The sequence below is a fragment of the Prinia subflava genome, chromosome 3 (genome assembly GCF_021018805.1).
Source record: "Prinia subflava isolate CZ2003 ecotype Zambia chromosome 3, Cam_Psub_1.2, whole genome shotgun sequence".
Taxonomy (NCBI): Eukaryota; Metazoa; Chordata; class Aves; order Passeriformes; family Cisticolidae; genus Prinia; species Prinia subflava.
The window spans coordinates 77,379,612-77,398,831 of NC_086249.1; the positions used below are offsets into that span (position 1 = coordinate 77,379,612).

At 45.4% G+C, this 19,220-nt stretch overlaps 1 protein-coding gene across 3 annotated transcripts in view; it reads left to right on the forward strand.

Annotated features, from left to right (window-relative positions):
• The first annotated feature begins 7,844 nt into the window (after positions 1-7,844).
• The window catches only part of NPAS2 (neuronal PAS domain protein 2), a 105,915-nt gene continuing 94,539 nt past the window's right edge, over positions 7,845-19,220 (forward strand). For 2 of the 3 annotated variants that reach the window (XM_063392592.1, XM_063392593.1), the window contains exon 1: positions 7,846-9,405. In XM_063392592.1, coding sequence (XP_063248662.1) covers positions 9,107-9,405 — 299 coding nt within the window. In that variant the 5' untranslated portion in view covers positions 7,846-9,106. Of the gene's footprint in view, positions 9,406-19,220 lie in introns of all 3 variants that reach the window. The other variant, XM_063392591.1, reaches the window with a different exon arrangement.

Here is a 19,220-nt window from a genome sequence, read left to right on the forward strand (position 1 = left end):
TGGACTGAAACTCAGGTCATCATTGCTGGTTTTCTATGGTGCCATATCAGTCTGACTTAGTAGTAGCAGCACAGATTAGATTAAATTTGTGAGATTTAATACATCCAGCAAGGATTGTGTAATGAAAAAGGAACTGGGTAATTATGATATTTACAACCAATTTCAAGTAATGAAAAAAAATCTCACTGCCTCTTTAAGGGCAGGGAGGATATTTTTAAACAAACAGGCTTCCTTCCTGCAAGTAATAGATTGTAATAGCAACTGGCAGAATTCATCTATTTTAGTTGTTCTCATGGTTTCATCAGTTTTAGCTCTAACAAAAACATTTAAAAGAAGGGAACACATTCTATCGCAAAGAAATTGTCAAAGGATTTCTTTTTATTATTCTATTCTATCCTGTCATACTTTTATTTTCACAAGTTTAGAACATTTTGAAACATTTCCTTTTGCTGTTCAAGCTTTCTGTGATTGATCCCCCTTCCCCTCCCAGCATGGCTGTTTTTTGCATACATACTTAAATATAGCCCTTTCAGAAATCTTGGAAGTTACAATGAATAAGAATACATTTTCTCTTTAGCAATATTCTAGCCATTCTTTTCTTTCAATAGAGTGAAATATGTAAATAAATTAAGACAAATTTCTATTATTTTGGATTCAGATGGGCTATTTAAAAAATAAAAGGTAAGTGGAAAGAACTGTTCTTGAGCTTGTGTAATTGAACTGTAGTATGCATCTCAGAAGGTTTTAAAGACACAAGAGCCACAGCCCTGTGCTAGTAAATATGAGTGAAGGAAAAAAAGAACACCATCATGCACCTGCACAGATTTAGTGTGTGTGCACTTGGATTGCCTGTTGAACATTATATGCAATCCTGGTCCTCACCTTAAAGGAAATACTGTGGAAAACATTCAGTGAAGGATCACATGGATGATTAAAAGCGCAGAGCAATTTCCACACTAGGAAAGGTGATGACTGAGAGGGAATATGGCATACGTCTATAAAACCGCAAAGTGCATAAAGAGGGTGAAGAGAGATGGATTGTTCTTCTCCTCCAACTCAAGAACAAAAAAGTACCAAATAACACCTGCAGGTTCAAATTGAGCAAAACCAGATGGCTCTTCATAAAATGTATAGTTAAGCTGTGGGGTTCCCTGCAGGAAGATGTTACTTATGATGGTTACATGGGCATATGGGAAGCTCCTGAGCATAAACTACTGACAGCTGAGAAAGCACTCCAGGAAAGTGCATGCCTGTGCTATTCTTACTCACTTCCTCAGACTTCTCTTTCTGGCCACATACTTTGGCAGCATACTTTAGTCTGGCCCTGCATTTCTGTTCTTATTTTTATAATTGCTTCCCGATAAAACCAGCTGAGTCCCTTTCTTTGCCCCATATACATACCCAAACTCAGGTAGGAGTAGAACTGCTACTGCAGATTTGTCTGCTTGTAACAGACAAAGGTGCTGAAGTAAATGATTTACTGAAATACATGCAGCAAATCTAATCAGCAAACTGTGTTGGCATCAAGACCAGGAAAAGATAAGAGTGTCAAGAATGAAGCAGTAATGCAGTTCTTTTAGGGTCTTGCAACAATTGGCACTATAACAACAGTGTGTGTGGAACTCTTGTTTTTAAAAGAAAAAGTGTTTCTCCATGTGAAGTGACAGCCATTGCACTATAGATGATGGACTGCTCTCGTCTACAATCCAGCCTGGCAGAAATATGTTCTTGACCAATGTTAGCATTAAGAATGCTGAGACTCACTTCTCATCCAAATCACAAAGGTGAAAACTTCCCCTTGGAGACATACTTCCTACACAGATCCTATAAATAGCCCTTTGAAAAATATTTTGCTCTATTTAGCATTTTATTAAAAGCATTGTGTAAAATGAATTCTCCGTTACTCTGCACTGTTCATCTGCATGTAATACCAATGGTAATTGATTTTCTGATGGTGCATGAACTGCTAATGTAAAATGTCTGCAGAAAACTTAAAGGTGAAATCCATTCTCCCTGCAAAAAGCCTATGTAATCTGGTTTTACACAGGAGAAGTGTATCTTAAAGGAACCGGAGGGCAATGCAGTTCTTGCATGCCACTTACTGCTCCAGCCTATGGTGAGGAGGTAGGCACTAGTCCAGCCTCTGCATGTGGTGGCACCATCAGCAAGACACTGGTGACAATTTAAACATCTTTGATGCAGCATTAAACTCCTAACACACTTTTGCACCAGCAGCTCAATTAAATACATATTCTTCACTTGGGCTGTGTATTTGCATCCACACACGCCACTGTGTTTTCATCTCTGCACTCACCACTTCCATTCCCTGCAAACCTTCTGCCCGCTCCCAGTGGCATGTAGAGGGAGGACATTGGCTGCCTCACTGGGCTCATGTGCAATTGGTGCCACCACGCCAGCATCAGGCCCTGCAGGCTGAAATAACTCACTGCCTTCTCAGCAAACAGAGCTGAGGGCAAACATTGCCTACAGTATCTGCTGATGCCGGAACACTGCAATTACTTCTGAAATCTAACCTAATTACAGTTGCTGAAGAATTTTTCTCCATCCTCTCTGGCTCATTTACAGTTCTCCCACATTCTCCTTTATGTCTCCTTTCTTTGAGTCAATATTTACTTTTTTAACACTTTCTCTTCCTCTGCTTCCTTTCCTCCTGCAAAGCTCTGTGGAACGGGGATATCACAGCCTCTGTTAGAAGCTGCATCTGTGCACTCCCTGCCCTACAAATGGAGGCCAAATGCACCCTTCAGGTTCTTACAGCCCCATCTCTGACTTCGCAAAATCAAGGGAATGCCTCACCTGGTTTTGCATTACTGAAATTGTTTTGTTTGTATTTTGACACTCTCCTGGGGCACTCACAATGAAATAAGAACCATGTTTGCATCAATATGAGGGAGAGGAGCTGACAGCCACAAAAAAGGAAGAGCAGTCCGTGAACTTGCCCATTTTTATTGACAATAGAGAAAGGAAATAATCTAGCTTAAAGCAAAATTTTTTCTGAAGTTTTGGGGTTTTTTAACTGTATGACTATGCTCAAACTAAGTGTCTGGAATAGCTAAGTAAATGATTTTTATGTGTGGTGGTGAGTAGTACAACTCCAAATATTTGGTAAATTTGGAGCAAAACTAGTACCCAGAAAAAAAAAGAGGAGGGAGAGCAATTACCAAAATTATTTGAAAAACTGTGGAATCCTGACTATGATGATGAAATCCACACCTAATCCAGCTTCTGCTGAAAACACTGGAGATGGAGATCAGACTCTTTCATGTAAGGAGCGAAGCAACAGTTCACTACACATTCCTTCTGCTCATCAAAAGCTTCTGCATGAGGTGGAAGGCTTCTATAAAACTGGCCAGGAATTAAAATACTTATACAGGTCCTCAGGAACATGTGCCTGTCAAGAAAGTACTAACACCGCAATAGTAATGTAGGATGTAAAACATAATAACTATTAGCAACAGTCTTTTATTCTTGGTCAAGGTAAAGACAAAAATGCTGAGTTTGCATTCAGACTTTTCCTACCTGTTCTTAATCCAGTTGTAGCACTACAAACCCTTATTATCTTCCATTTCACTGGGACTTCCACAGCAAAAATAGCAGATCCCTTACTCCTGGGTTCAAGTTTGAGCTCCCCTTTCTTGAACAGCTCTCAAATCTGAACAAACTCCATCAGCCTGATTTGAGACCAGAGCCTTTTTCCCAGGTACATACATGTCATAGTCTTTTATTCCTATTAACCAGCATAGTCACATTGAAGCTGGATGTATTCCCATGAGATGTATTCCCATTCTGCTGTGAGTGACCCAAAGGTCTTGTATGGGCCAAGAGGTGCACTGGCACAAAGACCACTGTCAGCCAGAGGGTAAGTGGATCATCTCTTTCCCACACAAGAAGGAATTATTTCCACAGCCTTGAGCTTTGGCTCGCCAGGCTGACACACACACATGCAGTATGCTCCATGGCAATTGAGTGCACATGTACAGCTCATGCTGTCTGGAAGTTCTTCCCAGAAAAGATGCAAATGCTCAGCCACAAGATTGCCAGCAAGCTTTAGGGCTTTCTGGGCACCCAGCAGCAATTTCAGCCCTTCCAGACAGCAAGACTATTCAATGTTTAGTAACGAATTTTTCAACTCACACCTTCTTCCTCCGCACTCTTTGCATTAACCACTTAAAGGAAACTTTTTTTGAATAAGCTGAGAAAGTCAAACCCTCAGGTAGTTTGTACACCTGGCTTAGTTCTTCTATGAAAACCCTGGCAATGGATTATTTTTTGAAACCGTATCTGATTGAAGTAAGTTCAAATCAGCAAATTGTCTCTTTTCTTGTAATGACCATGCAGAAAAACAAGTTTTGTTTTCTAGGGGAACAGATCCTGAAGACCCATCAAAAATCCTACTCCAGCCAGGTCCAATAGGATGCATCTGAAGTCCATTTTACTGTGTTATCTCTCTGCTTTTCCCTGCTTTGAAGACTGTGTTGCTGGCTGATAAGTATTCACTACCTCTCCCTCCCTCAGGAAGCTGCAAGCTGCAGAATGAAAAATAATGCTGATCCCCAGAAGACTACTCCTCCCTGCAGAAGTTTCTAACAAAATTGGTTATGGAAGTACATTACCCAAAGAAGGAGCTCCCCACATCGGTCCTTGTGCTCCCATGTTTGCCTCCCCCAGCCAGCCTGTCTGGAAAGAAGCATAGAGCTCCCAGCAGACACAGCTGGTGTGACTTCTCTGACTAACATGAGACATTAGATTTATTTGCCATTTATTTGTTCCTGTTGCTCTCTCTTTCAGTGTGGAAGGTAGGAAAAGTGTCCCAAGGTCTGTCATGTCTTTTAATTATTATGAATCAAATGAATCCTTGTCTATCCCCTTACTTTCTTGAAAACTAAAGAGAACTTTATTCATATTCATATGGAACTGGTCAGATCTTTGTGGGTCTTCTCTTTTTTTCCATCGTGGTCCTCTCCCCTACAGTGCCATGTCTGACTTTTGCACCACTGTTGCCATTTATGTTGATTAGAGGATGATTATTTGGGAGAACCCTATTTACCTCAATACAAACACTACTCTGGATGTAGGCTTCACATTTAAATTATGGGCTGCAAATGGCATCCTATTCCCCGCAACATCTACTGGGGTCTGCTGAAAATTAAAAGCCTTTATGTACCATAGACAATCAGAGACAACCATCACAGAACGTTTTGGGTTTGAAAGTATCTTAAAGAGCATCCTGCCACGGGCAGAGACATCTTTCCTTAGACAAAGTTGCTCAAAGCTCCTTTCTACCTGACTTTGAACACTGTGAGGATGGGGCATCCACAATTTCTCTGGGCAACATTTTAGTGCCTCATCACCCTTACAGTAAAAAAAATCACCTAATATCTCATCTAAACCTGTCGTCTTTCATTTTAAAGCCTTTATCCCTGTCCTATCACTACATGCTCTTGCAAAAAGTGATTCTACTGCTCTCCTGTAGGTCCCCTTTAGGTACTTGGGAGACCTCTGCTTCCAAACTGTGGCAGCCAGGTGCTGGCTCTGGAGCCAAGGGATGTCCAAGGTAGCCCCTGTGCCAAGGGTTATGCCTTGCAGCAGCAGCACCTCATAAATTTAACTCCTGGCAGCAAGAGAAAACAAACCAGCAGAGTTGAACACAGTGTGCCTGGACTGAACTCACACCCAACTTCAAACCCCTCCCATGGTCTTGCCACAATGGAGCAGCAGGGTCCCTGGGGTACTGCTGTCCTCTCAGGCTCTCCCCCTTGGCCCCCTACCCTGGGAGACACCTAGGCTATGGTTCATGTCCTGTTGAAAACCCTGTTGCCCCGTTTCTGGGCCATGAAGGTTGGCCAACCTATTCTAGCCAAAACAAAAGGGATTGTGTCTTTGGATCTCAGGCTCCTGGTGTCTGAGAAGTTGCTTGCTAATATTTCCTTATTAAAGGAGTTCATTTTTTAAAATTGAACTCTGGGCTCCTTGCCTAAAGTTCTTACGTGTAGCATCTAGCATAATCCTTTGGTTAATTTCCAACCCAAATGTGGTATTGACAGCATTTGGTTATTTTCCATATGTCACTGGATGGAGAGAAAAGGCTGTGTGTTTTGAATGGCTGCTATTTCACAACAGGATTCAGGTATGAGCTGGGAAAAGCCTGCCTCACCCTCAACCGCTCTGCTCTTTGTTGCCCTAATTAAAGTTTACTCTGGTAACCTAGGGAATGAATTAGGAAACAAACTTAAACCAGCCTCACTTGTTCACTTGTGTAATGGTGCCCTTAGAAATTCACAGGGAAAATGTTAAAACACAGCACATGGTAGAGATGTAATTTTGTACATGCACCCTTGTGTCTCTTTGATTGCATTTCTCAACCTGATATTTTCCTCGAGGTACTTGGTTTCCCAGCTTCTGAAAGCACAGGGTTGGTTTGGGGAAAGGATATGCAGAAAGGCAGGGTAGGTTTTCAAAAGGACTGGAATATCAAATCATGTAGTGTATATAATCATGGGAAGCTCCTTTTCTCTAACCTTACAAGGCTTGAAGATTCCACGTTATACTTCATTGTGCAACACAAGAAAAGTACCTCAGGAACAGAAATGTCTTTTATTCCACTCCCCATGTATCTGATGCTTTATTCCCTCAGGCACTACTTGTTTGCCAAAGGATTGTTTAACCACTGTTTGACAATTTCCAAATGGGGAAAAATGCTGGGTTTTATCCAAAGGAAGGGAGGAGCTTTTTGAAGTTTTGTATTTAATCTTGGTTAAAAGTAAACAACTTTACCCTTTCAACGTTAGTCATGCCTGTTGTATAAAGTACGGTGAAAAAGTGCTCAGAATAGGAGTGCTTCATTTTTCCATACTTTGAAGTTATTCACATTGGTATTGGGGATTGAATTGGATCAAATAACTGGCTGGATGAGGTGTATGGCAGGAGGCAGACATCACAGTGGACTAACCGGGTGAGCTGGGTAGTGGGGGTAGTGGGAGAGGCAGCACAGCTCTTTGCAGGAGCCAGGGTAGCTGGAGCAACCATCAGTCCACGTGCTGCACCCACACATGCACACCCGGAGTGGGCAGAGTGTTCTCTATTTTGCGAGGATTAACGTGTCTTTACAAAAGGAGGCACTGGGGACATGAGGAAACAGCGCCTGGCCCACCACACAAACTCTGCTGGAAGAGGCATGGCTGTGCAGTCAGGCCTTTTGGGTAGGGACAGAGCTTGCACCTGATACCAGGTGCACCAGGCTTTCCCTCCCCAACAAAACCCTCCTCTGAACAGAAAAAAATACAACTCTCCTGAAAGCAAATACTGTATCTCGGGGAGAAACCCCTTCTGCCGGTGGAAGAGGTGTCTGCCAGCAGTGCCAGCAAGCCCTGGGTGCATGGGCGGTGCGAGGGCGGCAGCGGGCAGAGGGCAATACCCGGCGGGGCCCGGGGGACGCGGCTCCAGGGGCTGCGCGGCCGGGAGCGACGGGGAGGCGGCGGGCTCTGCCCGAGCCGTGCCCCGCTCCCCGGCCACTTCTGCCTGCCTTGGGAAAGAAGGGCAACTCCGGAGTTGCCGCCAGCAGCCGGCAGGAGTGCCCGTCCAGGCAAGGCACCGATCGCCAGCTCCTACCCGGCTCGAGCACACCGCCTTGCCTCTTACTGGCCACTTTGCAGAACGCGTATTAGAGAGAAAGAAAAAAAAAAAAAAAAAAAAAAAAAAAAAAAAAAAAAAAAAAAAAAAAGAGAGAGAGAGAAAGGCAAAATAGGGACTAAAAAGAATGACCTACTTTGAAACAAGGAAAAAAAAAAGCGCTCTCTGTCAAGGTTTTGCTCCAATTGCCTGTGCGCCGTTGCATAACCAGACCGGGAGCTCCCGCCTGTGCCCAGCGAGGCCGCGAGCCTGCCCCGGGGCAGTGCGGTGCCGTGCCCCGCTCCGGCCCGGCTCCCGCCGCTGCCACCGCCTGGACAGCGGGCACGGACAGGGCGCGGGATCAGCCCCGAGGCGGGGGCCGAGCGGGGAGGGCGTCCGCAGCCCAGCGAGCCAAGCCGCGCAGGGGTCCCGCCCGATCGCCCCGGGAGCCGGGGCCGGGCACCGGGCGCAGTCCTGCCCGGTGGGGCCGGCGGCACCGGCGGCGCTCCCGGGGTCAGGTTACCGGGGCGGCCGCCGGTGCAGAGCGGGGAGATCGCTACAGACATATGCAAACGTGGGCTCGCCGGGGTTCGCTGGCGGCGGCGGTGTGAAACCATCCTTGATGCGGGGCTGGCGCTTTGGATGAGGTTTTTTTTTCCCCTGCTTCCCCTTTCGTTCTCTTTCCAGCTTCTCCTTTTCTTGGATCCTCGCCTGTCTCCTCCCACAGAACGAGAGAGAGAGAGAGAAAAAAAAAGGTCACGTATGTTTGGAAAAATATGTAGGTCAGTGGAACATTCCCTGCACTTGTGCACAGGAGCCGGGGCGGGAGAGCTCCTCCGCAGCCCTCTCGCTACCCACCGCCCCAGCCCGGCCCTCCCGGTGCCCACCGCGGGTAGGGGGGCGCCTAGCGCCGGGGTCCCTTTGCCCCTCCCTGACCCATTTTGAGCAACAGCCTCGCGTTTGGGCTCCCCCCAGCCCTCACCCCCCCAGCTCCCCCCGCTCCCCGCCGGAGAAGGCGACGAGCGGCGGAGGAAGCCGGCGCGGGAGATCCTCTGCCGCCGGCTCCGCGGCTGCGCCCATGGGCGCGGGGCGCGGGGCGCGCCCCCGAAGCGCCGCCGGCTGAGGGCGCGGGGCGGTGGCCCGGCGGCGGGGGCAGGCCAGGGGAGGCGGCGGCGGGCGGCGATGAAGGGCCGGCGAAGAGGATGCCCCCGCCTCGCCCGCCGGGCTCCAACTTCGCGGAGAACTATCGGCCCCGCAGCCCCCGCGCCCGCCCTGCCTCTCCAGGCCGCGCGTCCAACTTAATGCCCCAGCGGGAGCCCCAGCCAGCAGCCCCCCCGGCCCCTGGCCTCCGCACCCCCCCGCAGCAGCCCGGGCTCCCGGCGGCCTCCCGGTGCCGGCGGAGCCCCTGGCCCCGGCGCGCGTGGGTCCCGCGGCGCCCGGGGCGGCGGCAGCGCGGCATGCGGCGGCCCCGCGCACCATGAGACAGGGCACCGGCACCGGCACCGGCGGCAGGCAGGAGGCGGGCAGCGTCCCCGGCTCCTCGTCGGCGAGGAAGAGTTTGCCGGCTCCCGAGGCCGGCCTCCTGCGCGGCTGGAGCAGCGGCGGCCGCTGCCGCAACGGCACCGGGAGGCACCGGAAAAGCGGCGGCATCCAGCTCGGCGGCACCGGCACCGGCGGCGGTTCCCGCGCCCAGGTGGCCACCGCGGACAGCAGCAGCAGCGGCGGCGGCGGCGGCTGGGGCTTCCCCGCCGCGCTCCCGCAGCACCGGCACCCCAGGTAAAGCTTGGCCGTGCGGCCCCGACCCTGCCTCCGTCCCGCGGGGCGCCCGCCCGCGACACCCGCCCGGGGTGCCCGCCCGGGGCACCGACGCGGGATGCTCGGCCACGCGTGACCCCGCGGCGGCGGCCGGGGTCAGCTCCGCGGTGCCCCATGCTCCGCGAGGGTGACGGACGCGCCCGGTGGCGCGGGGTGGCATCGGCTCTGCCGCAGGAAAGTTTCCGTGGGGAGCACGGTTTCGTGCGGCGCGTCTGTCCCGGCCGGGCTGCCGGGGTCCGGCCATGGGGCCCCTTCGTTTGGAAAAATAAGTTGCCCCCTAAGCAGTCCTCCTCCCCATCTGGTTTTGGTGTGGTTGGACGTTTCCTGACTTTGGGGGCTCATAGAGGCTAGACTGGAACAGGGTCTGCGATGCGACCGGGCGGCGTTTGCTCAAGGAAAACTTGCAGTAACACCATGGGGTCTTTGAATGGGCGAAGGCTGCTGGGGGGAGCAGAGGTTGTGTCGTGCGCTGGGAGAGCCCTGCTGCGGCAGCAGCCCTGCGCACAACTCCCGCGTGTTTGCTTCCGTGTGTGGAACGGGGTAAACCTTAAACCCGCGGCTGAACGGCAGCACCGCGTTCACACGGAGTTGTGCCGCGGTGTTTTCCTCTGTGGTCACTAGCCTGATTGTCAATTAACAAGCACGCTCATCAGAAACTTTGCTCCGTACTCCTTAACTGTCTACAGGATGGCAGCTTACTTTCACTCAAGTGACTCAGAAATAATTATCGATTAAAAGCGTTACAGCCAGCGGAGGAACTTGGACTTTTTCATGGCGCTAAACCTCCAGAAGGGCTGTAGGGATCTCTCAGATGGGCACCGCCAACCTGAGCATTCAGTTCAACAAGTGGTTGCCTCTTGAAGTGGAAAATGATCTCATTTACCCCAGTGTGAGATGTTAATGCACTAAACTGTGGGTTTAGTTTGTTTGGCGGTACTAAATAATTAGAGTTCACGGTGTCCAGACACAGCCAGCTCATCCACTGATGCACGTCTGATTCTGAGAGCTGTCAGCTGGTGGAGAGCCCAATCCTGCACACATTTCAGTAGATGAATGTGGACACAGGGTTGCTCTGCAGAGGTGGCCAGGAGTATTTGGAGAATGTGATTGCCAAACTGTACATTATTTCACTGGAGATGTAAAAATGAAGGTTTTCTAGAACTAGGTATGTGACATCAGCATGATCCCCCAAGCTGGCAGCACTTCTGTGCCCTGCACCAAAGCCTGGACACAGTGGGCTTGCCTAAATTAGTTTTCCCTCACAAATAAAGGTGCCTTTCTGCATGTTTGCAGGGTTGAATCTGCAGACTATACTTTGCAGAATTGTGATTTTTTTGTCCAAATCTCTACCCTGAAGCATGCGAGAGCCCTTGAAGGAGTTGGGGTTTTTTTTTATCATAGGCAGCAATGTTGTCTACAGTTAAAATTAGCTAGTGCTTTCTAGTACAATGCTCTACTGTCAGGTGCTTATGCGTTTGCTAAGCTTAAGGCTAGGCTGATATTTTCCAGGTTGAGTGTCTGCTGAAGACAGACTGTCTTTGGGAAGTTTCAGATCAAATGATTCAGTTATTTCTGAGAACATGGTAAGAAGAAAACTTGTTCTTTGACCATGTATTTGATGAAGGTGGTTTGCGTACACATCCTGCATTAGGAGACCTTGATCTATCCAGGAATATGAATTCTTTCCCTATGCTAAGAAACACTTCCTTGGAGACTTGAATTCTTGTGGCATCGTGTTTTGGAGCAGGGAAAAGGTACTTGGCTTGAGATCAGTCTTGTGATGGGGTTGTTCCTTATATTGAGCCTCTGAGAATCTTCCAGAATTTCTGTCCAGTGTAATTTCATCACAATGCTCAGGGCGTGTGCTCTTGGGAGAGGAATTGTTGAGGGCTTGACCATTGCAATCACTCAAGATGCTCTCAGCAGAAGGCAAGCTGAACATCCCAGCACTGTTAGGAGCTGAGCAACTGCTCCTCTTCCTGGGAAGGATGAGAGCACTCCAGTTGGTGGCTGATGGACTGAGTGGACTTTCCCCCCAGTTATTCTTCCAAGGTGTTGCTTCTGCAATGAGCCCAGGAGGGGGAATTGAAGACTTTCTCAACTGTGTCTTAGGTGGCAGAGTGTGCCTGATGGTGCCATGGAAGGGTGGAGGAGGAAACTGTTGAATTCACTTGCATGGTGACAGGAAATTGTGGGACTAGAACTCTCCCACTTCTGAGAAGAAGTACTGGTGATGGATAGGTGGAGAAATTGAGGAGTAGAGAATTGAGACAAAGGGTTTGTGGGGTCATAGATGACAAATCGTGGGAACAAGGTGCAGGGAACTGTAGATAGAGGTGGTAAACCCAGGCCAAGAGAAGGAATGGTGGGAAGAAAGAAGCTGACACTTGTTGTGTACAGGGACAGGAGATCTGAGCATGCAAAAGCCGTGATTTCCAGTCTTTCCATAACCAGGGCATGGTACTACTACTTTTCATTCTTCTCATTTTTCTCCCCACACTGCCTGCTGTGTGTTTCAGCCCCTGCCTCTGCTTCTTTGCCTCTCCCCTGGATTGATAAATGTCATACAGTTAAAAATAACAGTCAAATATACATTTTATGTGCATTTAATTGCTTTTCTTTCTGTCTTAAATGAACTTAGGTAACTTCCATTTGTGTTTATAATTTTGTGTCTAGGCTCTTAGGGCAGATGCACTTGCATTGCAGATTTTGTAGAGGGATCATTATCTGTATAAAAAATAATTTTCCTGGATTTGTCTTAACTGTCTGTCAATCCTTGATCTTAATAAAACTTCTTGAAAAGGTTGGCTGAGGCCATGCAAATATTTCAGCTAATTTAATTCAGTTAGTAGTCTACATCAGCTGATAGACTGATTTTATGAGTCTGACTACTGAAGTTTGAAAAGGAAGCACCATGTAATAGCATTTAAGCAGAATGCATAGATGGTGGTGGATTTATTTATGCAGTGCTGCTTGTGATATTGCTGTTTTTTGGGAGGGACTAAAGCCATTGTTACATGCTATGGGACACAGAATATATACATATATATGAGTAAAACAGTATATTGCCACCTGAATTCAAGAATACATGAGCTGCAGGGCAGGAAAGGCAAGGGAATGACAGGGGATGTGGATCATATAGGCTAATGCTCTGAACCAGGGGCTGAGAAGCTGCAGATGTGGTTCATTCTCTGCTCCTTGCATTCGTCGTGTGGCTTGGGGATGTTGACAGATTAGGTTGAGGGATTTAGGGGAATGGCTTTCTTGGCCTCGTCCACTTAAATTCGGTGTACATTTTGGGGATAGAGGGATAAATACTGGGTTTTATGCTTCTCTTCCTGTGTCTCTTCCTCCTGAAGACAAACCATGAGGCACAGCACATTCCAAATGAAACACTGGTTTTAATTACACTTTGGTAAAGACACTTCTGTTCCTTCATCCAAGGACCATGGCAGAAATCAGTGTTTATTGCAGGCTGCCTGCCATGTTTGGGAGGAATAGTCTTATGCATCACCAATGCTAGTTTTAATCTTGCTCCACTCTGAAAATACACCTGTGACTTCAGAAAAATAAAGCTCTCACAAAGCTTAGGTCACTGGTGAGCTCAGACCTTCCTACTAGGAAATAGTATTGCCATACTATAATACCAGTGTTATAGTACTCCATCTGCCTGCTGTTTCTTGTCCTCTCCTTTACCTGCAAGCACTTTGAGGCAATGCCATCTCTTTCTCCTGTGTCTTTGTGGCAGGTAGCACCAAGATGCCTTGAGCATCAAGGTACTCCAACAATGACCATGTAAATGTGGGAACAGGGTGGTTACCTAACCTTCTGCTGCTTGGGCACAAGTCTCTGTAAAACAGCTGGGCTTCTGCTGGCCTGATTATGACAGAAGGTGTTTTTCAGCCGTTTTACTACTGTTCTTAGGGATCTGCATAAAATAGAAGGTTTCTAGCCAAGTGGAATGATGATATGGGAATAAAATCTAGAGGATGTGTTTGAGATCAGAGATCAGATCATTTGAGATCAGAACTGAAATTTGGAAGTTCACATATGAAACCTCTCATTTCAAAATGTCCAGGGAGTGCTGGCATGACAGAGTGTCATCTACTGGGGCATTTCAATCACCCTTTCTCCTTGAGTATATTCATGTTATATAAATGTAATATGCATTTCAGTTTGAAAATAAATAGAAGAAAATGTTATCTATAATCATAGAAATTAATTGCTACAGGTCACTGAAAGTGCCAAAGCTTAGACAAAATCTTCCATGGACAACTCAGGGGAAAAAAAATCAATGCAATGTGCAGATGTGAGTTAAAAACCAAAGGGAAATAGAACATTAAGGTTGTTTTTTAAAGGATGGAACATAATAAAAAAAGAATCCTCATTATTTCACTGTAGCAGCTGTAGTGTGCCCTGTCTTCAGTGTCCTGTGCTGTTGATTCCCCTGCATCACAGATGGATAATGGCGAGGGACAAGGTTTGGAGAGATGTAGCAAGGGTGATCAGAGAAACAGAGTGACTCCTGTCCAGGACTGACAATGCTGATAAAGTGATGCAAGAAACACCTGTAAAATTAAGCAAAGCATGGAGAAGGCAAACCAGGAAAGACTGATCACAGCAACAGCAGCAGAGGGCACTGGGTGAAGCAGGCAGTTGCAGGAATGGAAACAAAAGGAGATGGCTCTGTACATGGTGTGGTCAGACTGCTGAGCTTCTCACCACAGGATGTGGATGCTGAAAGGTTACATCAGCTAATGAGGTGACTGGATGAGTTCATGGAAGAGAAATCCATCAAGGGCTATTAAATTTAAAACCACTGCCTCTGGCATAGGAAGTTTTGAGCTGCATATTTTGGAAGCTTGGTGAGTATCCTGAAGAAATACCACCACTGTTTTGCCTTGTTCTTGTACTTGCTCCTCAGCATCTGCGTCTGGCCATGGCTGAGAGGGTCTCCCTGTGTCTGCTCTGCAAAACAAGGTGGGCCAGCATCTGGCCTCCCTCAGTTCCCAAGGCCAGGATGCTGCTGGTGGCTTGTACCTTCCCTGCTCAGGGCTGGCCATGTTACAGCACACCCGCCATGGAATGGGCTGGTTGGGAAGGGCTGGATGAAGTGCTCCAAAGAAGAGCCAAGGCATGGTCCAGAACTGGGCTCCAAAAAGCAGCATACACTGATTCCCTGGTGTCCTGTTGTGGAGCTGTGCAGTCATGGTGAGGATTATCTTCTTGGGTTCAAGGAGGTTCAGAGAGCAGTCCATTCAGGGAAGCAGTCCCACCTGAAGGCACTGAATAACGAGATCCAATGCCTGGCTGAAGAAGTCCCCACTGGGAGACTGTAGTACTGCTGCTGCCTGCCTGCCCTGCTGACACAGGCTTCCCCAGCCTTCCCTGCTGCCTGGTGTCAGGGAGAGGCTTTGGCCAAGGTGGTCATCTTCCCTGATGAGGTATTGCTGTAGTTAGAGTTTCATCTGTCTCTACAAGACCAGGCTTTGACATTCTGAACTGAGAATGGGAGGACTGGGAATTAAATTTCTTCAGCTATTCACTGCATTTAAGCCCTGGTTAAAACAGAAATATAGTGTGTTGACTGCTGTTTACTAAGACAATTTCCCTAATCATCTGAAAGGCAGATTTTAAAGCCATGGGTTGCATTTACGATGGCTGTGCTAAACCAAATGCTGTATTGCTGTTCACTTGAACGATGGTCAAAGCACAGTGTATTAAAACGCAGCTCACACTGATGGTATTTTGCTGGCTTTTGGATGAGGTCTATTGCTATTAAAACAACAAGCACCAATCCCGAACTCAGCAATGTCTTAAGTCCTTCGGATAGTTTCTTAAAATTTGCAGATGCTAACTGATACAGAAACTCCAATGCAGCACTTAATGGAGCTCACAACTGCCTAGCTGTATATTTTTGGGCTACCTTATGTAATAAAATGGCAGGCCCTTGCACTGCCTGCACAAACAAGGTTGCATAAGCAGCCTGGGGAAACAACCGGAGCTACAAGAGCCCTCCTGAATCCTGCACGTCTTGTTTAATCTCATTTAACATTATTTAATAAGCAATATTAACCTTTTCATCTCTTTCCCCCCAAGTTATCTGGAACCAGTGGTACTGACTTAATTTCATGCACAGACCTCACTTTTTAGAGAAGTCATCAAACTTTCCAGTCAATTGAGCAGCCTGATGTCTGGGTAGCCTTGAATTTTCTGTAATCAGCACTCAATCTAGTTAAAAATAAAAAGACATTAAAAACAAGGCCTTGAACAGGAAAGTACTTGTTTTTCACTCTCATTTCTAATTTGGTAACCATTCTTAAAGTTCATCACTATGGTTTGTTCTATCAAGGGATAAACAATTTATTATTCAAGCAGCTTTGGGGTTTTTCCTTTAAAAACAGACAATACTATTCAACCACTGGGAAGAAAACCAGCACAAGAAAATTGTAATCAATTTCAACAGGCTTGCAGATGGCAATGAATTTCTTTAAGCATAATGTTAGCCCTGCAAACAGTAATAATTGAGTTTGATTTTTTATTATCCTTTTTTCATTGATAAGCAGACCAGACTGTTTTTCTCTTGATTCCCTCCTTAGGTGTGTCAATTTTTTAAGCTGGAGAACAATTTTAATAAGGCAGCTTCCACCTGTAATCTCTAAATCAACAGGTGGATGTAACTGTGCAAAACCTGAGCATTCCTGGTTATCTGACTGAGTCAGCAGCTGAATAAATCTGAATTTGAACATGTCTTAGGCTTATTGGTTTGGGTGGAACACCTCTCGTTGACACTTCATGGGAGAATTGACATATTTCCCATATTATGCATGAGAATGGTATGCTTGCAAAATCTAGTTGATAATAAATACTGTGTGCCACATGATCAGCTAGAGATAGGATATTTCTCTGTTACTTTTAATTCTCATACAGAATATCTGTCTCAGTGTTTTTATTGGTATGGATTTTACTGTGGTATTTTGTCTGTTCCTGGTTTTGACATACAAAACAGAAAAAGGTTTTAAATTGGAGGCTTTGCTTTAGACATACCCACATTCCAGTTACACTTCTAGGGAGGGTTCCTTTAGTTTATAATTTATAAAGGGCAAGACAGATATACAATTTCTACATGGACCATTAAGGCTATTATTTACTTAGGCAAAATCTTCATCCTGTTCATCAGATAAAAAACGAGTTGTTATAATTTGCTTTATCTTTGGCTACAAAGATGAGAATAATACTTTATTCTCCAATCTGCTTTTTTTATGCTTTCTTTTTCACATAGTAATACAATATTTGGGAAAGATGGTTTCACATAAACAGCCTAATCAAACAACAGTTCTGTAAAGCAGCTGGGTGCATTTCCAACAATTTCAACAGGAGCAAAACTGATGAAAAATAAATAGGTCACTCATAGTCATTCCTGTATTTATATTTTTTTATAAGAAGGACTAAAGAATCTTCTTTGTTCCTGGGCTGTCACTGAAGTCGATGGAAGCTTTGCCAGAATAATTGTGAGCCTTTAATTTGATTGTTTGTAGAGTGGCACCAGTCATTTTTTTCATCTTTTTTCTTTCTTTCCAGCACAAAGGACCTTATTGTCAGCTGATGCACACTGATGTTACTCAGCTCGTTGTAGCAATTGCATTTATACTGCCTGGCTTCTAACACGCATATTTATTCAAAAATGCATCATCTTTTTCAACAACAGAATATCTTGCTATATCTTGCTGTTATTGAAGTATAAGAAATGAAGCTGCATTTGGTCCTGCTGTCCTCATTAAGGCAAAACTCCCACTGAAATCAAGGAGAGTTTGGCTGACAGATAATTACTGACTCAAGTTTCTGAAAGGTTTAAATTTTCTGAAAGGTCTAAACTTTCTGGGTTTGATTTTTTTTTCAATTTATTTAATTTTAAATTTTTATCTCACCTCGTATTCTAACTCTTCCCTCTCCTTTTATATTTCTGGTTTTGAATCTTTACCTTCCTTTACCAGGATATTTTTTCTTTTTACTTCTCTCAGGTCTTAGGATCTTCTACTTTCCACCTTGCCCTCCCCTCCTTTCTTCTCTCCTCTTGCTGTCTTGCACTCTCTTTCAGTCTGTTATTCTCACCTTCACTGACTACAGCACTGTAAAAAGTTGATATACATCATACATGTTTCCAGGAATTTCATTTACCTTTAGACCCCTTCTATGTACAGGTGCTTATTTTAAGGTACTTGCCTTAGGGCAAAACAGCAGTTTGTAAGATTGGTGATCCAGGCAGAGATTTATTTGCACAATATTCATCTCAGTAATCCTTCCTCTTCTTCTGGGTAGAATTTCCTCTGAAGTATTGATGCAGGGTTTCAGCAGTAAATTGAGTTTTGGACTGATAAAATAAATATTTGGCATAGTATTGCAGTCAGAAAAAAATACTCACGGATTTTGAAGTCTGTGTAAAAGGGGTTTTGTTGAGGGTGACAAAACTGGAAATCTCCAGAGAAATGGGTTTTATTCATAATTCTTCTACTGTGCAATGTTATGAGCTTAGACCACATACATAATGCTTTCTGTGCATCACTTCTCTGATCTGTAAACTAGGGCAGCTTTACAGAGTATTGTAGGGTATGAACAGTTCTGGGTGCCAGTCATTGCCAGGTGTCAGAGGGGGGCACAGAGCAGGGGGCTCTGGGATGCTAAATGTGCCACTGACAGGAAGAGGAGCTACAGTAAAGGGGTTTTTGAGCATTGCTCCACCTCCATGGTTAGGATCCGTCAGGCAGTACCTTGTCACTCTGCTTCCAGCTGTGCAGCACCTGATCCTTTGGAGCTCTCCCTGCATGTTGAGGCTCCATTGGTGTCCTGCACAGTGGCTTGGGTCCCCCTCCAACCCCACTACCTCCTAAGTGTTTGCATTTTTCAATGGAAAGCATTTGGAAAGTCCCAAATATTGTTATTTTCTTGCAAGTCTGACTGAAAGTTGTGTTCTTTTTAGAAGACCTTAATCATACTTGTGAAATAAATAGTAGGTGTATGGCTTCTTAATGTATAGTGTAGCATTTCAAGCTAAAGTTATCAGCTTACTGCTTCTCAGCATCTGGATCCCTGCAGACATACTTCTTAAAGTAAAAGACACGACACTAAACTCACTTATTTTCCCTTAAACACATTTTCTCTTATGGGAATGATAAAATAATAATTTTTCATGGTGCCCAATTGCCTGTTATTCTGGCAAACCTAAAATGAATCAAAAACTGCAGGCTATATATAGAGTAATGACAGTTAAAGAAACATTTCTTCTTTGATGCAATTTCTGTTTGATTTTCTTAAAACCCTCCTCATCCAAAGACCCATTTCAACCACATCTGAACAATAGATTTATTGTTGTCAACTGAATGAGAAATTTGATAAAGATAGCTTTTCTATTTCCATTAAAAATAGATGATTTTTCAGAAGACTGAAGGATATAAGTTCAATTTTTAAGTTTGAATTTCACATTTCATTTGACCAGCCTATAATATATATTTTTTCAAAGTCCTAATTGGCATTAGACGTGGCATATTTCTCTGCGTATTTTTCTCACCATATTTTTTCTCAGTGTGAAACTATTAGAGGGTCATTGCTCTGGTTAATGAAAGAGGGCTGACATTCTTTGTAAGTTGTGAGTGTTTAAATATTCCTCTATGCAAATTTTCCCCTTTAATGAAAATGTTTAAAGAGACATCTTTAAAAATTTTCTTTAACAGTGTTGAAAAATGCAGGTTACATTCATTCAAAATCTATGATATCCAGTG